The sequence below is a fragment of the Mauremys reevesii genome, linkage group 4 (genome assembly GCF_016161935.1).
Source record: "Mauremys reevesii isolate NIE-2019 linkage group 4, ASM1616193v1, whole genome shotgun sequence".
Taxonomy (NCBI): Eukaryota; Metazoa; Chordata; order Testudines; family Geoemydidae; genus Mauremys; species Mauremys reevesii.
Genome location: NC_052626.1, coordinates 144,019,532 through 144,045,048, shown reverse-complemented (window position 1 = coordinate 144,045,048; position 25,517 = coordinate 144,019,532). Strand labels below are relative to the sequence as shown.

The following is a 25,517-nucleotide window of genomic DNA, read 5'->3' as shown; positions in this document are numbered from 1 at the left end:
TGGGAGGTCCGCTGCTCCCGCGGCTCCGGGGCGCCTCCCACGCATGACTGCTTGGGGCGGCCAAAACGCTAGAGCCGCCCCTGCACCCCCAGTGTTGCCAGCTCTGGTGATTTTTACTACGAGCTTTGTGGTACTCAACTATTTTTTCCCTTCAAGTCCCAGCACTTGGGGCCATGTATTTACGGGAGAACCTCAGCTTTTATGTTTGGGGAAAAGAATAGTATGTTTCCAGCCCTAGAGCTCAAGGGGAAAAAAATAAGTGCTAAAGATAAAAACAACAGCATTTAAAAAATGTATTTAAAATCTCATTTTTAAGCTGCTCTGATATTCATCATTTGTTAACTTTTTGGGTTGGCAAAATTATGGGCCAATTTATTTGCAGCCATTGGTTTGTTCCTCCCCGTTATTCTCTGTCTCGATCTCTGCAATTTGTTCCTTGTTGTTCCAGCACCGCAGGCCATGTGGGAACCCCGCCCTGTGCGGTTGGTGCAAAGGAGTTGGTTAGCGCCACCTTGTCCAAGGTGTGGAGTTGAAGAACCAGAATCTCTTCAGTCATCTTGGAATTCAGGGCCAGGCCAAAGCAGCCTCCCAGTTCTGGGATCAATGCTCCTCATAAGGCACTTGCTGTTAAGTGCTCTGTGGGACAATCTACCCCCCTGCCTTCCATCCCAGGTAGGCAGATGCCTTCTATTTGCACTGATGGAGCCCACTTAGAAGCAGAGTTAAACTGGTGCAAATCTTGGCGGTTTATGGAAACAACTTGTTCCCCTGTTTACATGGGAGATTTGCACCAGGGCTGGAATTGGGGCTTAATCCCCAATATAGCTAAAGCCTGAGTCACAGAGGAAGGGCTCTAATCTATATGTTTGGGCCCTGATCATGTGATCTGATACTTATACCTGTGCGGAGCTGATGCTTTGGAATGACTAGGGGCCAAGCACAGGGAAGAGCATCCATCTGTATTGATCCACGTGCAGCACTGAGAGTCACTGGGGTCTAATGACTAGCGTGCTGGACTGGGACACAGGACACCCGGGTTCATTCCCAGCTCTAAAACTGGTTTGCTGGGTGACCTTAGGCAAGTCACTTCCCCGCTCTGTTCCTAGTTTCTTGTCCTGCCCTTTGTCTATTTTGAGTATAAGCTCTTCCGGGCAAGGGCTGTGTGCGACTATAACGCAAATTGCAGGCTGCTTTGTATGGGTGTGTAACAGCCTCCACAGCACCCTTGTGAGGCATGGGACAGCCCTGCAGCCATAGTTTCTCTTTCCTCAGTAATTTCTCAGAGGCTTTCTAGTAACCAGTAACTCCCATATTGGGCTGACTTGTTATTATTAAGGGCTACAAAATAACGCCATCAAAGTCCAAGTCGGAAGCTGATATATTTTGAGGTTTATATACATCCATCCTTCTCGACTCTTCATCCAGCCACTCCCAGGCCTTCTGCCAGGAGCCTCCCCTACCATGCTGGAGTCTTTTCTCCACTGTGTCTTAGAGCAGGGGTTCCCAAACTGTGGGCTGTGGCTCAAAGATGAGCCACAACACTGTCCCAGGTGGTCTGCCATAGGTGGAGTTTGGGGGCAAATGAGGGGGTGTTCCCCCCCCCAAAAAAACCTGTATACGTTGGCAGTGTGGCCCTAGGGTTGCCAACTTTCCAATGTCCCAAAACTGGACAGTACAGCAGAAATGCTGGTACCTCCCCTCCCCGCTCCGCCTCTTCCCCCAAGGCCCCACCCTCCATTTACTCCTCATCCCCTCTCCCCCCGTCACTCACTGCTCTCCTCCCTCCCCCTTTCCACTGCACAGGCGCATCTGTATTGGTCTCAATGTTGTGGTGGTGGTGGATTTTTTTAACATAATGCAAATATAATGAGCCAAACAATATTGTTCTATTATGAGAAAAAATTCTACTTGGGAAGAAAAATTAAAATAAAAAATTTGGTTAAATTAGGCTTGTAAAAGTACTTTTTTTTCTTTAGTACTTTTAAAAAAGGTGTTTGTTCTGTGATTATTACTGTTCCATGTGACAACACGATAAGCCCATTATACAAGGCTACACTACACAATAGACCATGGGGGACACTTTAGGAATAATCTGAACTATCCTGCCATGATTCAGCTCAGACTAGATTGTCATTTCAGGATATACAAAATAATGGAGCTATTTTGTCTGTGGAGTGAGCTTTGCCTATGTATAGAAAACTAGAACAGAGGATGGAATTTACTGCTACCATCCAGCTGTGATGCAGCAGCACAGAACGCTGTCCTGGGGAGAGAGACAGCCAGTGAGGGGGCAGCTTGAGCTGGGGAGGGTGCTGGGAATCCTCCCAAAGGGGCAGTTGGGAAAAGCTGTTACAGAAGGAGAAGAATCGAGATGCGGAGCTAGCGGGTGAACTGGTGCTTGGGTAGAAGGGGAGGTGATTTTTAACAAAAAGAACAAGAGAATAAAAGTGGGGGACTGGGAAGAGAGAAGAAGGAAAATAGGAAAGGTGTCGGGTCATGAGAAGCAGAAAAAAAAATAGACCTGGGTACATGAGCTGGCACTGTGAGAGAAGGGAAGGGAAGGGAAAGAAAATCTACAGACTTACTCAGAAAGCGAGGCTCAAGGGAAACACTGGAAGGAACTGCCACTGAGGGAAAGGGGGATTGATCTGTGTTAGATGGAAAGAGATCCTGAAAAGGGTAAACAAGAAGCCCACCCACAAAGGACCTAAGTTACACGAGCAGAGAGAATGGTGGTGTGAACATCTGTTGACAAAATATAGTTCAAAGGTGCCTAATGGACAAGTGAGGCCCACTAGGTGAAGAAACCTGGCTTGTGGATAAACTCAGTGCAAAGAGGTACAGTCACAGGAACATTGTCTCTATGCTGAAGAGAAGGAAAGAACAGGACAGCAAGGGTGGAGCTGGACTTACAGCCAAGGAGAGGAAAGGTTGATTCTTCTCTGAAGTGACACAATATATCGGAGAGTCAACTCTTGTTCATAACAATGTATTTGGTACTAACTGCAGAGTGTGTACAAGCTCACAAAGATTAATGAGTTGGTAACCTATGGTATATTAGTATAAGTAGCCAGTTTTTGGTAATGTTATATAGTATTTATGCTCCTGGTACAATTTTGATGTATTTTCCCTTATTCAGTTCTAAAAGATTAAAATGATCCCTTTGTCTTGGTTAGGCTATGCTAACTGTGCGGCGAGGCAAACTCTACATCAGCAACAGCTCCATGGAGGAGCCATCAATTAATAAACCCAGCAGGACGTGCAACTAGAGTGGAGTACAGACTGGCCTACCAGGGTGTCAGAAGGCATGTGGTGAACAAGGTGAAAGATGAAGGTCTTGTGGTTAAAGAAGCTGAATGCTGACCTGGCAAGTCACTTAAATTTAACTTGTCATAGGTAGCCACTAGTTAGTGTATGTTCTTCATTTTCTGAGTATTCAACTTCAGAGAGCTGGATCTGATTTACAGAAGTGCTGAGTATTCACAGCTGCAACTAAGGCCAATGGGAGCTGGGCTTGAATATATAAAGTGCTATAAAAATGCTCAGTGCCCTGAAAAATCTGGCCCTAGGCACCTCCAATTGGGCACCCAAAATCCTCTGTGTTTTAAATCTTTTTATTTACCCTATAAAATTACCTTCCATCCTGTTTTTTTAGGTGTGATTCTTTTACTAATAAAGTTCTTCTTTTAAGAACCTGATTGATTTTCTGTGTCCTAAAGACAAAGGGTTTGGTCTGTGCTCACATTGCTAACCAATTGGTTGGTATATTATTCTCAAGCCTCCCCAGGAAAGGGGGTGAAGGAGCTTGGGGATAGGGATTCCAAGTGACCTGCCCCTGAATTTTTGTGTAAATCACTTGGTGGTGGCAGCAATACTTTGTGGAAGTTTTTAACCTAAACTGGTAAAATATAAGCTTAGAGGGTCTTTCATCTGTATGTCAGAGTTCAGAGTGGGTGTGTGTGTGGGGGGGGGAAACTCTGACAGGATCACTTGATGGTTACCTGTTCTGTTCATTCCCTCTGGGGCACCTGGAATTGGCCACTGTTGGAAGACAGGATAATGGGCTAGATGGACCTTTGGTCTGAACCACTATGGCTGTTCTTATATTCCTTATGTTCAAAATGATCTGGACAAACTAGAGAAATGGTCGGAAGTAAATAGGATGAGGTTCAATAAGGACAAATACAAGCTTAGGAAGGAACAATCGGTTGCACACACAAAAAATGGGAAATGACCACCTACGAACAAGTACTGTGGAAAAGGATATGGGAATCATAGTGGATCACATGCTAAATATGAATCAACAGTGTAACACCTGCAAAAAAACCCAATCATTCTGGGATGTAGTAGCAGGAGTGTTGTAAGCAAGACATGGGAAGTAATTTTTCCGCTCTACTCCATGCTGATTAGACCTCATCTGGAGTATTGTGTCCAGTTCTGAGCACCACATTTCAGGAAGGATGTGGACAAATTGAAGAGAGTCCAGAGAAGAGCAACAAAAATGTTTAAGGGTCTAGAAAACATGACCTATGAGGGAAGATTGAAAAAGATCATAAAAAGCCCAGGAGGAATCAATAACTGTGGGAGCAGAGCAGGGGGTGGATGGTGTGCAGTAAATCAGGCCTGGGGCCACACACTGAACGATGAGGATATTATTGAGCAGCTACCCATAATTCAGTGAGCACTGTCCATCCTGTGCTCTAAATAAGGCAGGGGTCCTGTGGAAAAAACATTATGTGATTATGTAATTAAAGCCTGTAATCATAATGCATACACACAAAGGAACTGAAATAAGATTGCATCGACAACCTTAGTTCTGGTGTTTCCTAACTTTGGAGTGTTTGACTTTGCAATTTTAACATTCTTTTAACATAGGTTCTTTGGATGTAATGTAAAAAGACTTAGAAACTGACATACTCAGCAGCCAAGATCAGTGCCCCATTGTGCCAGGCACTGCACAAACACACAGTGACTGAGTTCAGCACTTGTTGTGTCAGGTGTTGCACTGACATCCTGTGAGAGAATATCCCATTCCTGAAGAGCATATACATTAAACAGACCTGATAGCAGGGCCGCCCAGAGGGGGGGGCAAGAGGGGCAATTTGCCCCAGGCCCCGAGCCCCACAGGGGCCCCCACGAGAGTTTTTCGGGGCCCCTAGAGCGGGGTCCCTCACTTGCTCCAGGGCCCCCGGAAAAGTCTTGCGGGGCTGGGCGCAGGAGCTTCTTCGCTCCCGGTCTTCACCGGCGGGGGGTCCTTCCGCTCCGAGGTGGAAGGACCCCCCCGCTGGCGAATTACCGCCGAAGACGGAGCGGGACCCGCCGCCGAAGTTCAGCTCGGTCTTCGGCGGTAATTCGGCGGCAGGGGGGCCCTTCACTTCCGGGACCCGCCGCCGAAGTGCCCCGAAGACCCGCAGCGGGGGCCCCCCCCGCCGCCGAATTACCGCCGAAGACCGGGCTGCGCTTCGGTGGCGGGTCCCGCTTCGGCGGTAATTCAGCGGCGGGGGGGGCCCCGCCGCGGGTGTTCGGGGCACTTCGGCGGCGGGTCCCGGAAGGGAAGGCCCCCCCGCCGCCGAAGACCCCGGGCCCCCGGAATCCTCTGGGCGGCCCTGCCTGATAGATAAAGAATGGGAAGGAAAACAGAGGCACAGAGAGAGAAAATGAGGAACTTGGGATACGTCCAGACTACCCGCCGGATCGGAGGGTAGCGATCGATCTATCGGGGATCGATATATCGCGTCTCATCTAGACGCAATATATCGATCCCTGAACGTGCTTCCGTCAACTCTGGAATTCCATCAGGGCAAGCAGCGGTAGCGGAGTCAATGGGGGAGCCACGGCCGTCGATCCCGCGGCCATCGATCCCGTGCCATGAGGACGGGAGGCAAGTCGAAATAAGATACGTTGACTTCAGCTACACTGTTCCCGTAGCTGAAGTTGTGTATTTTACATCGACCCCCCAAGTGCAGACCAGGCCTCGGTTACAGAGCTAGAAACAGAAGCCAGGTGTCCTGGATCTTTGTCTAGCACCGTTACCCACCAAGCCACTCTGCCTCTGCCCAATTCCCTCTTCTTTTTAGAGAAGTCACACAATCTCTGTGCCTGATTCATTCATGCCCGTCACCCCAACCGGGGTATGGGCCGCCAACCACAGATCTCCATAGTCTTCTATCCTGGGCCATTCGCTCTAGCTGGTTCCAGGTATAGCCCATTTTTCCATGTGCCGATGGTAATCCTCCTGGCTGCAAGAAGGGTGATTGGCTTAGTGGCTTCCTCGCGGCTTTCACCACCCAGCGTCATGCATCTTCGAGTTGAAGACCCTTCTTTTTCCAGGCTAAAAGTCTCTGTTAACTCTATTGTTGGCGTTTCTGTAGCAAGCTGATTTTTACAGGGTGGAGTTGCTAGCCCCACGCCCAACCCTCCTCCTTTACCCTGACTTGGGACAGGCAGATGGCCCCAAAGGACCTCTCTGGTGGAGTTTCTGTGCCTGAGATCTCCATTATATGATTTAGATTAGGCAGGTCAGATTAGATAATCCAGTGATCACTCCTGGCTTTAGAATCCACACATCTGTAAAATGGGAGCAATATGTTCTTTCTCCCACCCGTTGCCTCTCTAGTCTATTTAGTTTACAAACACTTCAACATAGGGACTGTCTCTCCCTGAATGTCTGTGCAGCGCCTGCTGGCACAATAATCTCAGTCACTGTGTGTCTGTGCAGCATCCCCCAATTACCGCAGAACGTGCGGATTTGAGGTTAAATATCTCCATGCCAGACGGGTACTGTGGCATTACAGTGATGGGCTATTCGATTCTATTCCAGGGCAGTTCTTAGAGTATGTTCACCACTGTATTACAGTATCAGGGGGTTAGCCGTGTTAGTCTGGATCTGTTGCATCCAACAAAGTGGGTATTCACCCACGAAAGCTCATGCTCCCAAACGTCTGTTAGTCTATAAGGTGCCACAAGACTTTGCTGCTTTCACTGTATTACAGTAGCTGTGATGGTCTGCCAGGCTTCCTCACAAGAGGCTGCAGCTGTTTCCGGGGGGAGGCTTGAACACTGAGCGGGGAGTGCTGGAAATCCAATAGTCCCACAGGATCCCATCCCAATTAGGGGCTGGCCGTCAAAGCAGGGGAGGGATTGGCCCGGACTGACAGCAAGCCCAGCCAGTCCTGGTGTTGCAGAGGTGGGATTAACCCTTCTCCAGGATCCTTGTCACTTCCTAGGTAGGACCAGCCCCTCAGCATCGTCTCGGGCTCCCCCACTCGGGGACCCCCCCTCCCAGCTCCCCAGCATCTGCGGGCCCCAGGGAGGGGGATTGAGCAGGTGCTGGATACACACGGAGAACAGGGCAGACGGAGGCGCCGGATCGGAAGAACAGGAGCCCCCAGCCCCGGGTACGTCCCCACTGCAGGAGCCACCAGGGAGAAGGGCTGATGCCCCCTGCCCTGCCCTATAGGGACTTCTCCGATGCTCAGGGGGACGAGCCCACTCAGGACATGTCCCCCGGGTGGGGGCTTTTCTCTTTGCAGCTGCCTCTGGGACCTGAGGAACAACAGCCCCCACCGCAAGAGATGGGTGGGGGGGGGGGGGGTAGGGTAGGCTCAGAGAGGGACCTGTCTGTGCTGATGGGAGGCAGGGGGCGGGGGCATGAGTGGGGGGGGGGGGCAGGGAGGGACCCGTCAGTGCTGAGGGGGGCAGTGAGCTGGGGGTGCAAGTTGTGGGTCTTGCCCTCACTACCTTTACTACGGGGGGGCTCTAGTAGTGGCCCTTCTATTTAGGTCACCAAACACTTTTCCTTACAAACTAATTCTTGCCACTTTTTCTTTGAGAAGCTCCCATTCCTCTGCCCTCTGCAGCAGGCTGGAGAAGCGCCTCTTCGTTGTCCCGTGAAATTGTGTTCAGGTCTGGCTGAGGTATAAACTGCTAAAAATGGCCATTCTCCTTCCCTTGATTTTGTTCCTCGGGAAGACGTCAGCAGCTTGAAATAACAGCTGAACACAAACATCGTAAGGCTGGGCTCCCGGTGCCCCAACAGCAGCTGGTACTGTACTGGGAATGTCTGTATTAAAATAAAAATTACATTGGAAATTACATACAAAAATCGCTGTTAAAAGAACATTATTTAGGTAGCAAAGTCGAGCAGCGCTCATGAATTGGGAAATGAGAGATTCACAGTTGCCTGCTTTATTCCTCTGCATTAATTTAATTAGATAGTTACATACTGTCTTTTTTCCACAGGACACCGGATGGATGCACAAGTGGGCGGAGTTAATGTTGAACGGGCGGATCTTGGAATTTCCTAACATTCAAGTGGTTGGCTTTGCAACCTAAATAATGTACTTTTAATGTAGTGTTTCACATGGATCTTTTGCTGCAGGCTGCTCAGGAAGAGGCTGGATGCTCCCGACAGGTCCCACGCATGTTTATTGAGATTGGCATCTGAGAGTGCAGGCCCGAGCTCGAAGTGCAGTTGCTCTTGAGACAGACCATGGCCACAGAACTGGGTACAAGTGCAGATTTGGGTCTCCAGTTACAGATGCCTTCAGAGCAGGGCGTGCAGCCCCCAGTAAAAAGGGAGGAACAAGACCCACCAGGCCCCGAGCCAGGGCAGGGAGTGGAGCAAGGAGAGAACCTTCCCTTTGTTGTCTGTTCTGGGACCATTGGGGAATTATTGAGGTGGGCGGCTCCACAACCGTCCAGGACTCAGAGGCAAGACGAGCCACCCCAGCGCTGGGAAGTCCAGTGGCAGGAGGTGCTGCAGGCCCTATGGACCCCTCCTGAAGTTGTGCCGGCCCCGGTGACACTACAGCTGCCTGAGCTGGCACCAGGGGACGATATTGAGGCCTATCTGGCCAACTTCGAGCACGTGGCTAATGCCTGCCAGTGGCCAAGAGGAGAGTGGGTAACGCGACTCGTGCCGGCACTCAGCGGAAAAGCCCGACAGGTCTACAGCAGCCTGGAGGCTAGAGACAGCAGAGACTATGGGAAGGTGAAAGCTGCCATCCTGCAAGGGGAGGACACCCGCCTGGAGACACGGCGTCGATGCTTCAGGCACTTCCGCTACCAGGAGGCCGAGGGGCCCCGGGAGGCTTACAGCCGCCTCCGGGAGCTCTGCCATCGCTGGCTGGAGCCGCAGAGCCGCACCAAGGAGCAGATCCTGGAGCTGCTGATCCTGGAGCAGTTCCTGACCATCCTGCCGGAGGAAATGCAGGGCTGGGTCTGGGAACGTGGTCCCGAGACCGGCGCCCAAGCGGTGGCCCTGGCAGAGGGGTTCCAGCTGGGGCAGCCAGAGGCTGGATTATGGGAGCAGCAGGTAAGAATATTTTAATTTGATAATCCCAGTGGAGACTGGTGGGGAGGAAAAGAAGAGGCCAAATATATAGACAGGCTCCAGATGGGACTGGATGCTCACAGACCAGTTTGCTGTGCTGTAAACTCAGCATCTGGTCCTCCTCCCTAGAGCAAACAGAGAGCAAAGGCTGTTCTTATTAGGTGGGGAGTGATGGCTGGGGAGATTTCCCTGTAATTATGGGATCCTTACACCTTTTTCTCAAGCGTCTGGTGCTGGCTACTGTCAGAGATGAGATCCTGGGCTAGATGGACCACTGGTCTGATCCAGTCTGGCAGTTCCTGGGCTCCTAATTGCACAAGCCTCTGACAATCTGCTTGTCTGACCTGGCAGAACCTGGTTGTGGGGGCGTCACTTCATTTAGCTTATTACTATTCGTATTATGAATTGGCTATTTGACGTGGTGCCTCGAGCCCGGCACAGAGTGTGTTCAAGGGGCATTCTATTTCTTGTGCTCTTGTGTTACTGGAAAGGTCTCTGTTCTGTTACTTGCCCTCCACGGTGCCCCCGGCTGAGCCTGGAAATCTAGCTTGGGCCTGTGGTCCCTTCCACCATCTCTGTGTTTCTTGAGGATGTTCCCTGAAGTCTCCTCTCTCAGACTCCCCTCTCCCCTGTGGGTTCCAGGGACCAGCTACACTGTGATGTGTTTGGCTCATCCTCAGGTCACAGTGCGTGTGAAGGTTGAGGAAGTGACTTCGGAGAAGATGGCTTCCCCTGAGGCATTATGGGATGCTCCCGGCTCCCAGCTAGAGCAGCTGCAGCCCCACCACGAATGTGTATCCCAGGAGGAGGTGGGACGAGCTGAGACCCCAGGACACCAGTATGAACCACTCTGTGTCCCCAAAGAGGAGCCCCCGATCCACCGGGAAATGGATGATAAGTCAGGTATGGGGAAGGCTGGGGGTGGGGTGGGTGGGCTGAGGGGGCAGCAGAGAGGTGAGCACCCAGGGCTGAACATTTTGGAGGACTGGGGAGTACTGGCTTGCTTGGGGGTGGGGAGCGATGGAATATGAAACCCCCCTGCCACTTCCAGTGTTGGAGAGAAATACAGGGGATACTCAAAATACAAACTGAAATTTATAGAAATAAAGTTTTCAGAACAGATTTTTTTCCTTTTCCTGTCCAATTTTTTTAATTAAAAAGATATAAACAAAATATTTCTAATTGAAAAATTTCACTGTGATTTTTTTCTTTAAAAAGTGAAGGGGAAAGTGAAAAGTTTTGAATGAAACTGAAACTGTTAATTTTCTTTCAACATTTTTCACATACTCCCCTCCCCAAATCTTTGACCAGCAACATTTTATATGTTGTTAGATGCCAACTGGGGCAAAGATATCTGGAAGTTTTTAAGAACAAGTTAGATAAAGACCTGTCAGGGATCATTTAGGATACTTAATCCTGCCTCTGTGCATGGGGATGAACTAGATGGCCTCTTGAGGTCCCTTTCGGCCCTATATTTCTGTGATTCTATATGGGGGGGGGTTCTCTGACAACTATGTGGGAATTAGATTATATTCCTGCCTCTGCCATGCAGTTCTACATGATGTTGGGCAAGCCACTTAAATCGAACTTTTCACAGGCTTCCCTAATACAGGTCAACTGACTCAAGTCCCTCTCACCTTGGGATCACATTGCAGTGTAGACGTACTCTGTGTGTTCCTCATTTTCCAGGTGCCCAATTGAAAGCCTGGAGTCTGATTTGCAGAAGTGCTGTGCAGCACAAATGTGCCTGAGGTCAAAGGGAGCTGTGCTTTGAACAGATATGGTGCTATGTAATACTAAGTACTCTGAAAAATCAGGTTTTCAGCACCTCTGATTGGGCATGCAAAATTAGAAGACATTTTTGACAATTTTGGCTTTCATCTCTGTGTTTCAGTTCCCTGTGCATAACTGGGATAATATCTCCATATCCCACAGAGTTGTTGTGAAGATAAATTCATTAATGCTGGTAAAGAACTAAGAGAGTACAATGACAGCAGCATTGAAAAGCCCATGAAGAGTCAGTAATTCTGTATTCAGTGCATGGTTTGAATGATGTGCAGTGAATAATGCATGGGACCACACGCTCAATGTGGAGGATAAAACGAGTTATTGAATAGCTACCATTCAATGAACACAGTCCATCCTGTGCTGTGAATGAGGAAAAAACAGTTTGTGATCATGTAATTAAAGACTATAATAATGCATATGCACAAGGAAGCTGAAATAAGGTTGCATGGGCAAGATTAATTCTGGCATTCCCAACCTTTGAGTGTTCAACTTTACAACCTTAACATGTTTACATAGGGGGTTTGAGTTATATGGAAGTCCCTGGAAAGTCATATACAGATTAATCAAGCTCAGTGCTCCAGTCCTCTGCATCTCATTTGCTCCTGCTTCTCTCCCGGCTCCTCCTTCATTTTCTCCCTTTCCCAAACTCATATCCCCTGCCATTCATCTCTGCCCCCTCTCCCCTGTTCCTCACTCCTCTGGAGATTTGTGAGAATAATTATGATTTTTTTAAGAAATCCTGGAACACCGAACTTTTTTCCAGTCCTCTGGAACTCCCCAGTGTCAAACCAGTATTTAAAAGTGTCAACCTGAGTATTTCTAGGTCAGTTAGCCTGACATCAGTACCGGGGAAGATCACAGAGCAGCTGCTCTGGGATGCAATCAATAAAGAATTAAAGGATGGTAACATAATTAATGCCAGTGAGTCAGTTTGGTTTTGTGGAAAATAGGTCTTGTCAAATAAATCTGATGTCACTTTTTGATGAGATCACAAGTTAGGTTGATAAAGGTAATTCTCTTGACATGATGTACTGAGACTTCTGTTGGCATTTGACTTAGCACCGCACGGCGTTCTGATTAAACAGTTAGCACCATACAAAATCAGGACGCCCATATTAAATGGAGTGAAAACTGGCTAGTTGTTAGATCTCAGAAAGTAATTGTAAATTAGGATTCCTTGTGTGCATGTGAGTGTTTGCTTTTTTGGTGGGGTCCTGCAGAGATCTGTTCTTCGCCTAATGCTATTCAGTATTTTTATCAGTGATCTGGAAAGAAATACAAAATCACTGGTAGTAAAATTTGCAGATGACACAAAAATTAGGTGGAGTGGTAAATAACAATGGGGACAAGCCATTTATACGGAGCCATCTGGATTGGTTTATTTGAACACCATGCATGTGTATACGGCCAAATACATGATCACACATCTAGAAATGAAAAATGCAGGTTACATTTACTGGATAGGGATAGTATCCTGGAATGCAGCGACAATGAAAAGGACTTAGGGGTCATGATAGGTAAATAAATGAACATGAGCTCTCAGTGCAATACTGTAGCTAGGAGGGTGAATGTGACCTTCATATGTATAAGCAGGAGAATATGAAGTAGGAGCAGGAAAGGGATGTTGCTTCCGTGTATGGCATTAGTGAGACCATTACTGGATACTGTGTGTCGGCTCTGGTGTCCACACTTTATACAGGACTTTGACAAACTGGAAAGGATTCAGAAAAGAACTACAAGAACAAGTGTAAGAAAAGGAATACAAGATTGTAAGAATTATTTGAGTTCTGGAAAATGTCTTACAGTGGGAGGTTCAAGAAGCTCAAGCTGTTTTTTATTACATTGTTGATAAATTGCATAGTCAATTGCTTGATCACACTTTGGTTTGTTATTGTGTTATGAAATATACTCCTGAGACCAAGTAATCCATGTCAGACTGGTGTATCAATATGGTCCAGGAAAGAGGTTCTGTGTGATACCAGTTTCTGAAGATCAGTCTCATACAGCGATGTTACATTAATCTCATGCAGGTGTCCTCCCCAGAGTTACAGCCCTAAAACCATTCATTTGTACCCTACTTTTTTACGAGTAAAAGTCACCGCATATGTCATTTGAAACTGGATTTAATTAATCAGCTTTCTACCTTGTTTGGTTTTGATATCAGGTTTACCCCTTTATCTTTTGTTCCGAACCCGTGTCTTTCAGGTCACGATGCACCGTTATTTTTGTTTTGAGCATGTGCATTCCAAGTACTAAGGGACTTGAAAGCACCTCCTAGGTTTGTGTATAACTCCTTTCCTACAGTCATAAAGATGTAATCATCTGTCTGGATACTGACAGTTTTTCTATCTACTCAAGCCAAGGCTTACTTCAACTAATGCAAGGTGTTAAGGATACTTAGGATAAGTGTACAGGATTATGGCATAGGGTCAGTTTAGTCTATATCACTGTTACAATATTTGTGCTTAATGGTGCTTAATACATTACATGATATATATTTATATGCTAGCCAGCATGCATTAGTCAACAACATAAAAAAAAAAAACCTATGTTAAAAGAACATTAAAGTTACAAAGTCCAGCAGCAAAAGTTAGGAAATGCTGAAATTAAGGTTGCCTGTTCAAGGGTGTCAAGGGACTCAAACTGCTTAATGGGACTAAATCAAGGGGCCCGGATAATTGCCATCCAACAATATTGAAGGAACTGACACATGAAATTGCAAGCCCAATAGCAAGGATTTGTAATGAACCTATAAACTTGAGGGTGGTACCCTATGACTGGAGAATTGCAAATATAGTATCTAGTTTTAGAAAGGGGGAAAAAGGTGATCCGGGAAGCTACAGGCCTGTTAGTTTGACCTCAGTTGTATGCAAGGTTTTGGAACAAATTTTGAAAGAGAAAGTAGTTAAACACATAGAGCTTAAAGGTAGTTGGGATAAACCACAACATGATTTTATAAAGGGTAGATCAAGCCAGACTGACCTGATCTCTTTCTTTGAGAAGATAACTGATTTTTTTTAGACAAAAGAGATGCAATAGATTTAATCTACCTGGATTTCAGTATGGCGTTGATATAGTTCCACATGGGAAATTATTAGTTAAATTGGAGAGGATGGGGATTACTATGAAAACTGAAAGGTGGATAAGGAACTGATTAAAGGGGAGATTACAATGGGTCATACTGAAAGGTGAACTGTGAGGCTGGATGGAGGTTACTAATGGAGTTCCCATGGGATTGGTCTTGGGACCAATCTTATTTAACATTTTTATTACTGACCTTGGCACAAAAATTGGAAGTGAGCTAATAAAATTTGCAGTGACTAAAAATTGAGAGGTATTACCAATAAGGAGGAGAACCAGAATATCATACATGAAGATCTGGTTGATCTTGAAAATGGGAGTAAAAGAAATGGGATGGAATTTAATAGTGAAAAGTCATGGATTTAGGGACTAAAAAGAATTTTTGCTATAAACTGGGAACATATCAGCGGGAAGTGACAGAAGAGAAGAAAGACCTAGTTGTGTTGGTTGATCACATGATGACTATGAGCCACCAATGTAATGTGGCCATGAAAAAGCTAATGCAGTGCTAGGATGCTTCAGGTGAGGTATTTGGAAGTACCATCTTACAAGGCACTGGTGAGACATTATCTGAAATACTGTGTACAGTTCTGGTTTCTCATGTTTAAGAAAGATGAATTCAAACTGGAACAGGTGCAGAGAATGGCTACTAGGATGATCCGAGGAATGGAAAATCTATCTTATGAGAGGAGACGCAAAGAGTTTAACCTAACCAAAAGAAGGCTGAGGGAGATATGATTGCTCTCTATAAATACATCAGAGGAATAAATACCAGGGAGAGAGAGAAGTTACAGTAGAACCTCAGGGTCACGAACACCTCGGGAACAGAGGTTGTTTGTAACTCTGAAATGTTTGTAACTGAACAAAACATTATGGTGGGTTTTTTTCAAAAGTCTACAACTGAACATTAACTTATTACAGCTTTGAAACTTTATTATGCAGAAGAAAAATGCTGTCGTAACCGTCTTAATTTAAATGAAACAAGTACAGAAAGAGTTTATTTGTCAAATCTTTTTTTTTTAAACTTTCCCCTTCTTTTTGTAGTAGTTTACATTTAACACAATTCTGTACTGTACAGTATTGGCTTCTTTTTTGGGTCTCTACTGTTTGATTGTGTACTTCCAGTTCCAAATGAGCTGAGTGGTTGACTGGTCAGTTCATAACTCTGGTGTTTGTAATTCGGAGGTTCTAGTGTATTTAAGTTAAGCGCCAGTGTAGACACAAGAACAAATGGATATAAACTGGCCATTGACAGGTTTTGGTTTGAAGTTAAGTGAAGCTTTCTAACCATCAGAGGGACCCTTCCAGAGGGAGCAGTGGGGGCAAAACAATCTAACTGGCTTCAATATTGAGCTTGATAATTTGGAGGAGGAATTGGTATGATGAGACTGCCTTCAATGGCATGTAGGCAATCTGCAACTGCTAGCAGCAAATATCCCCAATGGCCAGTGATGGGACACTAGATTGGGAGGGCTCTAAGTTACTATGGAGAATTCTTCCCCAGGTGTCTGGTTGGTGGATCTTACCCACATGCTCAGGGTCTAGCTGATCATCATATTTGGGGTTGGGAAGGAATTTTCCTCTGGATCAGATTAGCAGAGACCCTGGGAATTTTGTTTTTGTTTTTTGCCTTCCTCTGCAGCATGGGGCACGGGTCACTTGCAGGTTTAAACTAGTGTAAATGGTGAATTCTCTGTAACTTGAAGTCTTTGAACCCTGATCTGAGGCCTTCAGGAACTCAACCAGAGGTTAAGGTTCTATTACAGGAGCAGCTGTGGGAGGTCCTACAATGTACAGGAAGTCAGACTAGATGATCACGATGGTCCCTTCTGGCTTTAAAGTCTATGGGGGGGGGGTGTTTCTATCAATATTCAAAAATTAGAGAGAAATGGCAAAATCTGAGGGGAAAACTAAGATTTTCCAACAGTAATTGATAATTAGAGGAAAAAGGGATGAAATCACTCTCCTTCTGATCTCCCATGTCCCCATGGCGATTTCAGTCAATAGCTAGACACTTCCTACCCCATCCCCTGCCACCGTGGCTTGGCCCTGTCATTGATATGGGCAACAAGGATTCCTGTGCTTTGAGACAGGTTTATTTGGGGAATGCATGGTACAATCATAGAAATGTAGGGCTGGAAGGGACCTTAAAAGTTCCAGAGAATTCTATGGCAGTTGGGAGGGGATATCAGAGGGGGAAGGGTGAGTGAATGGCAGTTGGGGGTGGGGAGCTGGGTTGGGTTGTTGGGGTCTGGGGAGCAGCTGGGATGGGTTAAATTGGGGCCGGGCAGACTCATCAGGGCTTCTCTACACGTGAAAGTTAATTGGGATTAAGACAGGGAGTGATTTGAAAGTCTATTCCAGAATAACTCTATGTGGAAACTGTTACGCCAGAAAAGAGTGCCTCCTTGTTCCTGTTTAGCTTAAGCCATTTTCAAAGGTGGGTTGGACTATACAGGGTCAAGGTACTCTTTTTCTGGAATAAGAGTTTCCACATATGGAAGTATTCTGGAATTACTCCTTGGGTAGCCAATCCCTCCTCAGGGACTCCTGCTTTCCCCTTCTCTTCCTGTCACCCTGCCTCGAAGATAAGAGAAAAAGTTGATCCTTAGGGGGTTTAAGCCCCTTACCCCCATTTTGGGATAATTAAATCAGCGCAACAGTTTCCCTCAAAAATTGAGGGGATTTTATCTCCTACACTAATTAGAGAGGGAAAACGTGAATTTTGAGATTTTTTCTATCAATATTTAATAATCAGACAATGAGGGAAATTTGAGGGGATTTTAGGATCAATATTTTACTATGAGGCAAAAAACATCAAAGACTGGGGGATTTATATCACTATTCAAAAATTAGAAAGGAAAAGTTAATACCCAAGAGAGCAGCAATTGCTCAAGCCAAGCTCCCAGGTTACAAGGGAGGCATCCACAGCATCTGATGTAGGAAGCTAAGCTCCCAACATGCTGACTAGAGATTGACACGCACAGAGAGTCAATGCAGGAATCACTGGGTGAAATTCTCTGGCCTGGGTTATGCAGGAGGACAGACCAGATAATCATAACAGTCACTCCAAGCCTTAAAATCAATTAACCTATAATTTGTCCTCATGCATACGCATTATGATACACTCTTTAATTACATTATTGCGTACTGTTTTTTTCCACAGGCCCTCTGCCTCATTCAGAGCACATGATGGATGGTGAACACAGGATGGGTAGGTTAATATTTCTTTTTATCCTCCTCCTTCAGAGTGGGGCTTCAGACATTATTCACTGCACACCATCCAAACCCTGCATTGAATACAGAATTATTAATTTCCTCATGGGCTTTTCTGTGCTGCTTTCATCATATATATTAGATTTTTTCACAAACGTTAATGAATTTCTCTTCATGGTATTATCCCCACTTTACATCTATGGAATGAAGGCCAAAGTTGTCAAAAAGTCTCTACCAATTTTGGGTTTCCAATTTGAGATTCCAAGACCCAGATTACTTAGCATTTTTATAGCATTTGCTATTATCAAAGCACAGCTGTTGATCCAAGTTGCTGCTGAGTACTCAGCACATCTGCAGCTCTGACCCCTGGTGACTCAGGTTGGGGACCCAGAAAATGAGGAACACACAATGGTTACCTGTGAAAATTTGGTTTAGTGATTTACTCTATGGCAGAGGCAAGAACAGAATCCATTTCTCTAGGGCAGCATTTAACTGCCTCAACCAAGAGACCTTCCTTTCTCTTCCTTCAATCCCTTGCCTCATTCTCTGTACACCTTCCGACTTTGGCGACAAATGAGCCAACTGTCATACAGCCTCCTTTGTTACAAAACCCTGACTCGTCCCCACAGCACAGACCATCCTATGCACTAAAGGAGGCTGGGGTCCTGTGGAAAAAAGTGTATGTGATCATGTAATTAAAGACTGTATCATAATTAGGCTTGGCAGAATTTGATTTTCATTTTTTTTATAATTTGGACAGATAATAGTTTGGTTTTAAGTATTTTTTGTTTTTATAGATTTAAATTTTCAAAGTTACAGGAAATTATGGGGGAGTCAGACAACTTGGGCAGCAGGCAATAATTATTAAATGACAATAGACACAAAGATTCAAAAAGTTAAAGCTTATAACAGTTAAAACACAAATTATCCACACATGTCAAAACATACAAAGTAGGGCTGTCAATTAATCACAGTTAACACATGTGATTAACTCAAAAAATTAATCACGATTAATTGCAGTTTTAATTGCACTGTTAAACAATAGAATACCAATTGAAATGTATTAAATATTTTGGATGTTTTTCTATATTTTAAAATATTGATTTCAGTTACAACACAGAATATAAAGTGTATAGTGCCCTCTTTACATTATTTTTATTACAAAGATTTGCACTGTAAAAATGATAAACAAAAGAAATAGTATTTTTCAATTCACCTCGTACAAGTACCATAGTGCAATCTCTTTATTGTGAAAGTGCAACTTACAAATGTAGACTTTTTTTGTTATATAACTGCACTCAAAAACAAAACAATGTAAAACTTTAGAGCCTGCAAGTCCACTCAGTCCTACTTCTTGTTCAGCAAATCGTTCAGACAAGTTTGTTTACATTTACAGGAAATAATGCTGCCCGCTTCTTATTTACAGTGTCACCTGAAAGTGAGAACAGATATTCACATGGCACTGTTGTAGCCAGGGTTGCAAGATATTTATGTGCCAGATGTACTAAAGATTCATATGTCCCTTCATGTTTCAACCACCATTCCAGAGGACATGTGTCCATGCTGATGATGGGTTCTTCTTGATGACAATCCAAAGCAGTGCAGACCACCACATGTTCATTTTCATCATCTGAATCAGATGCCAGAAGCAGAAGGTTGATTTTCATTTTTGATGGTTCGGGTTCTGTTGTTTCCACGTCGGAGTGTTGCTCTTTTAAGACTTCTGAAAGCATGCTCCAAACCCCGTCCCTTTCAGATTTTAGAAGGCTCTTCAGATTCTTAAACCTTGGGTCAAGTGCTGTAGCTATCTTTAACATCTCACATTGGTACCTTCTTTGCGTTTTGTCAAATCTGCAGTGAAAGTGTTCTTAAAACAAACAACATGCTGGGTCATCATCTGAGACTGCTATAACATGAAATATATGGCAGAATGCAGATAAAACACAGAGCAGAAGACATACAATTCTCCCCCAAGGAGTTCAGTCACAAATCTAATTAATGCATTATTTTTTAATGAGCATCACCAACATGGAAGCATGTCCTCTGGAATGGTGGCCAAAGCATGAAGGGGCATATGAATGTTTACCATATCTGGCACGTAAATACCTTGCAATGTCTGGGATATAAGTTATTTGGGAGGTTCACATGCTGTGAGTGTCAGGAATGGGGAATACCTCCTTGCTTCTTCAGATACATTAGGATGGCACTGTCCTATTATAACAACGATAACACTTCTGGGTTTTGACCTGTAGGTGAGGGTATTCACAAAGTGGCCTTAAAATCTATAAATAAATTCCTTTTTCATTCTCAGAGCAAACCCTTAAACTCATATAATCATAGAAATATAGGGATGGGAAGGGACCTTGAGAATCATCAAGTCCAGTCCCTTGTGCTGAGGCAGAACCAAGTAAACCTAGACTATCCCTGACAGGTGTTTGTCCAACTTGTTCTTATAAACCTCCAATGATGGAGATTCCACAACCTCAGAAACTTATTCCAGAACGTAGCTACCTTTCTAGTTAAAAAAGTTTCCAAATATCTAACCTAAATCTTCCTTCATGCAGATTCAGCCTGTTACTTGTTCTCCATGTCCACTGAAGGTAGGACAAGAATTGATCACACTTCTCTTTATAACAGCCCGTATCATATTTGAAGACTGTTATCAGGTTCCCCTCTCAGTCTTCTTTTTCAAAACTAAACATGACCCATTTTTTAACCTTTCCTCATAGGCCAGGTTTTCTAACCCCTTTGTCACGTTCGTTGGCCTTCTTTGGACTCTCTTCACTTTGTCCACATCATTCCTAAAATGTGGAGCCCAGAATTGTACACAGTATCCAGCTGAGGCCTCCCCAGCGCTGAGTAAAGCAGGACAATTACTTTTTGTGTCTTACATATAACAATCCTGTTAATGCACCTCAGAATGATACTAGCGTTTTTTTGCAACTGCATCGCATTGTTGACTTGTATTCAGTTTGTGATCCACCATAACCCCAGATCCATTTCAGCAGTGCTACTACCTAGCTAGTTATTCTCCATTTTGTAGTTGGGTGTAGATTTTTTCCTTCCTTAGTGAAGTACTTTGTACTTATCTTTATTGAATTTCATCTTGTTGAATTCAGACCGATTCATTTTGAATTCTAAGCCTGTTCACCAAAGTGCTTACAACCCCTCCCAGCTTGGTGTTGTCTGCAAATGTTATGAGCATACTCTCTCCTCTGTTATCCAAGTCATTTATGAAAATACTGACTAATGATGGACCCTGAAGGAGTCAGTCGCCCAACCCTCACTGAGTTTTGCAATAGCTGAATTGCTCCCTTCTTGAAAAAGATTCAGTGTGTGTGCAGTGGGGAGTGGGGAGGGAATTGGACTGTAAATTTCAGATCTGTTAGCAGTTGCAGTCCCCTTTACAGATATCGCAAACCCCAAAATCATGTGAGTGGCTTAAAAAACATGATTTTTTTAAAATACTAGTACATTCCGGGTTCTGTTTACTCACCTTCTGGATTTTGAGCCATTAGAGGTTAACATTTTCCAGATTTTCTCCTCAAACAGTAGGGCTAGAAATTGACTCACTTAAAAAAATGAAGATTTTCCAATAATCACATGACTCCAGGAACTGGGCACGTTGAGAGCAAATATCATGAAAGCTGGCAACACATCTACCTCCCCCCCCACACACACACTCACACACTTACCTCTGGATTCTCTCTCCTCTTGTTCCATCAGGTGACGTGGTGCTGAGCGCAAGTCCCCAGCTGGAGGTGCCAAGCGCCAGTCCCCAGCGGGAGGAGACAGAGATGGCAGGGCCACGCAGGGTGCCCCTGGGAAGATACAAAGGGAAGGCATCACGGACTCAGCGCAGGGTGGGGAGGCAGCATGGGAGCCCTGTTGGGAAAAGGGAGGTGGAACCAGCCCCTACCCTACCAGACTTGGGGAAGCCCGAACCCCAGCCCAGGCCTTTCAAATGTGCTGAGTGTGGGAAAACCTTTTGCCGCAGCTCTGACCTGCTGAGACACAAACGGATCCACCGAGGGGACCGGCCCCACCACTGCACTGAGTGCGGGAAAAGCTTTGTCCGGAACTCCCACCTCCTGATCCACCAGGTGATTCACCGTGGTGAACGCCCCTTCACGTGCAGCGAGTGCGGAAAGAGCTTTAGCCAGAGCTCCACCCTAACAAGACACCAGCAGATCCACACTGGCGAGAAACCCCACCGCTGCCACCAGTGTGGCAAGAGCTTTGGGCGCAACTCCAACCTGACGAGGCACCAGAGGCTCCATGCGGCCGAGAGGGTCTACCGGTGTGCGGGATGCGGGGAGGCTTTCCGCAGCAGGGGGCTGCTCATTTCTCATCAGCGGTGCAGCAAAAAGGAGAGGCCAGAGGCTTGCAGAAAGCGCACAGCACCAGCTTAGTTGGGGACAAGAGGCAGAGTTTGCTATAACAAGGGGTTGTGATGCAGCTGAGGGTTCCCAGTACGTGTGAGATGGGGATGGCCCTAGCACCACAACTTAACAGCAGTACCGCAATGCAGAGATGATGGGACTACTGCGTTGTTCTCCTGGATAGAGAAGGAGACAGGTTACCCATCTCCAAAACCACTATGTCTCTCTCACCTTAGCATTGTTCTTCTATCCAACCCCAGACATACTTTATCTAATCTATCTATCTAATCATATGTTCCCCCACTCTCTCCATCCATCACTCCCTATACACATCATCCCTTTGTCTGTCCATCCATCCATTCCATAACAACACAACAAGCCCCTCCATATATTCATCCACCCGTCCCCATAAACACTACACTGTCTGTCTTTCCTTAGCCCTACTTTTCCATCTGTTCATCCACCTACTGCCCCTCTGTCTTTTTATCACCATATGCACCTATCTATCTAACTGTCTCTCCCCATACGTCTCACCCCTCTGCCTGTCCATCCAACCCCTAACACACTCCAGGCATTCACCTGCCCTGAATCTCATTCTGGTCATTCTGCCAGGTAGACTAAGCGGACTATGAGCTTGGATACGATCCTGGCTGGTTGAGACTCCAGCCCAGTGCACCAACAGGATTGCTATGGGATTTTCAAAGCTTTTGTTTCCAGGCTTCTACAGCTGAGTAGGTTGTGGGAGGTTGACTGGTGGCAGACTTAATTTATGATTGCTATTATTTATAGTAAATATAGTACATGGAGATTGGGGCCCTGTCATGTGGGGTCCTGCACAGACACATCTATCTGAGGGACATATGGCGCCCATCGCTGTAGTATCTGAGCGCTTTGCGTGGTGACAGAGATCAGGGCCTGGCCATGCTGGGCAGTGCACAGACACACAACAAGCAGGGGCTGCAAAGCACACGATAAATGATATGTTGGCTCTGTTGCTGCCAAGATGCACCACGGCCGAGATTAAGGCTTCATAGTTTGTGGTGCTGCATCGACAGACGGTGACTGAGGTTGGGGCCCCCTGGCTGCACAGACACAAAGTGAGATACTGTCCCCGCTCAAAAGAGCTCACTGTCTGAATGAACAAAGAGTGGGCCACCGCGGGGACTTGTCCAAGGTTATATAGCACTTCAGTGATAGAGCCAAGAACAGAATCAGGTCTCCTATATCCTGCTCAGTGCCTGGCCTTTCACTTTGGCTGATATTTGTCAGCGGGTTGGTTTGGAAAAAGCTGGTGGGGTGCAGAGTCCCAGCTGTCAGGGAGGGACAAGGAAAACAATGTTAATACATTGGGAAAAAAATAAATGTACTAGTTGGGAATCCGCAAAGATGCCCCTCCTTGGAAATCCCACCTGTCTGATGGTTTGGTCACTGCCCCCGACACTCCTGATCTGTCTGTGTAACAATCTGTGACAGCAAAGACATTAACAAACCCAAAGACAGACTCTGAGGATGAAGGCTGAGCTTTCTACAGCTGCATCTTCACCGCCTCTGCAAGGAAAGCAAGGTTAGTACAAACCCTAGAGGTATCCTTCCCCATATGCACTATGTTGGAGCACCTGCTCCATAGGATTCATAAAGTGATGGGCTCAAAGCTGCCTTGTTTTCCTTACTCAGCATATCCAGCAGTTACTGAGATCTGTGGTAAACACAAATGTAATATTCTGCAGGCAGCAGTTATCATCTGTGGGCCTCAGAGCACTTTACAAGGAGTATCACTGTCCCTGTTCTGTAAAAGGGGAAACTGAGGCACATAGCGGGGACATGACTTGGACAAGGTCACAGGCAAGAACTAGGACTCCCAGTTCCTACTTCTGTAACCTACAGGACCGCACTGCCTATCCCAGGACAGGGATAGACTCCAACAATCCTGAGTCCCAGTCCAGTGCTCTAACAACTAGAATTCACCTCTTTTTAGGGCTTGGAGCTCAGGCATCCTGACTTGCACTCTATCCCTCTGCTCTCACCCACTAGATTCCACTCCCCTCCTTGAGCCGCAAATAGAACCCAGGAGTCCTGATTACCTTAAACAAGGAAAAGAAACCAGCAGATCACTATTAGGACCACACACATCAAAATAAATAACATTCAGCTGACACTTAGATATTTATTTCAAAGCCTGGATTTAAATTCCACTGGAGATGTTGGGGTCGTTACTACTCAACATGTTGGAATTTCTGGGTAGTTTTGTGTCATTTTTCTAAAAAAAATCTAGGAAACTATATCCCCCAGCTACACTGCAAAACTATTAAATGGATTTTCTTAAAGTTACAAAGTCAAGCATTCAAAAATTAAGAAATATAAGAATTAAGGTTATATATGCAACCTTAACTCTGCCCCAATTGGGGAAAAAAGTATATGATGCATTAATATATTATTAATATAGTGAATATTAATGTTGATTAACAATGAGGACTGATAAATCCATTTTAAGGAAAGATGTTAATTTTTTGTTTCAAAGTATTTGAAACTGATCTAATTTTAATTTGTATTTTTTGCAATTTATTGCAAATTCTTTACAATTAAATTTTTTTTAATAAAAAATATTACTGATTTTTTTTGTTGTTTACCAGGTGCCTTGTTTTTGGAAAACAAAATCAGTGTATTTTATTAAAATGTTGAAATAATTTTAAGAATTTTTAAAATGAACATTTTTTACTCAATTTTTCACAAAATATTTATATTTCTAAAGGCAGTTTTTAACAGAAATGCTTTTTGCTTGGAAAAATTAAACTATTGCTGTTGGTTTTATTTAACATTTATATTGTGGTAATTCCTAAAGGTCTTGATCACATTGGGCCCCATTACAATTATTATTTATTAGTTGCATTTGCACTAGGTGCTGTACAGACAGATGATAAGTGGCAGTCCATGTCACAAGAAGTATAAATGCCGAGAGAGCACCTTGGAAAGATTGCACTTTAATGCATGTGCACAAAGGGGCAGAGTTAATGGTCAAGTAACTTTAACTCTGGCATTTCCTAATTTTTGTGTGTCTGGCTTTGCAATCTTAAGAACATAGTTTCCATGTCTGTCCATCTCAGATACTTTACAGGGTCCGCCTTCACCATCGTAATTAAGTACATCTTTAATGTATTTATCTTCACAACACTCTTTTGAGGTAGGGAGATATTCCTGTTTTTACAGATGGAGAATTGAGGCACAGAAACTGAGGGCAAGTATACAGTAGAAACTTTTGCTGGCTTAGTAACACTAATTAGGGGCGCAATTTTTTAAAAAAAAAATCTATATAGGCCCTAGTCTAGACACAGTTATATTGGCATTAAAATGCTTTTGTCAGTTAAGCTTATTTCATTTGTGGAACCAGTACAAGCTATGCCAGCACAAGCACATATTTGTCAAAATAAATTGTCTATAGTATGAGGGGCTGCTATTACAGCTATATCAGCAAACAATTTCTAGCATAGACTTGGTCTAAGTGATTTGCACAAGGTCTCGGGAGTCTGTAATACAGTAGAGATTTGAACCTAGGTCTCCCTGGGTCCTAGGCTAGTGGTTAACCATTGCACATGCATCTAGAAACCAAAAAGAGGCAGCTCACTACCTGGGTTAATGACCAGACACAAGAGAATATTTTGGAGTAGCTCAGAGCACTGGATTGGAGGCGGGATGTAGTGATTTTGTGGCTTTGCCTAGAC

General features: G+C 45.0%; 1 protein-coding gene across 1 annotated transcript; it reads left to right on the top strand.

The window, feature by feature from the left end:
* Positions 1 to 7,238: 7,238 nt before the first annotated feature.
* LOC120403153 (zinc finger protein 24-like) lies at positions 7,239 to 24,082 on the top strand. Its single transcript, XM_039533947.1, has 6 exons — positions 7,239 to 7,397; positions 8,242 to 9,316; positions 10,015 to 10,237; positions 17,370 to 17,417; positions 21,146 to 23,365; positions 23,833 to 24,082. The coding sequence occupies exons 2-5, from the start codon at positions 8,492 to 8,494 to the stop codon at positions 21,829 to 21,831; spliced, it is 1,782 nt and encodes a 593-aa protein (XP_039389881.1). The 5' UTR covers positions 7,239 to 7,397; positions 8,242 to 8,491; the 3' UTR covers positions 21,832 to 23,365; positions 23,833 to 24,082.
* Positions 24,083 to 25,517: the final 1,435 nt, after the last annotated feature.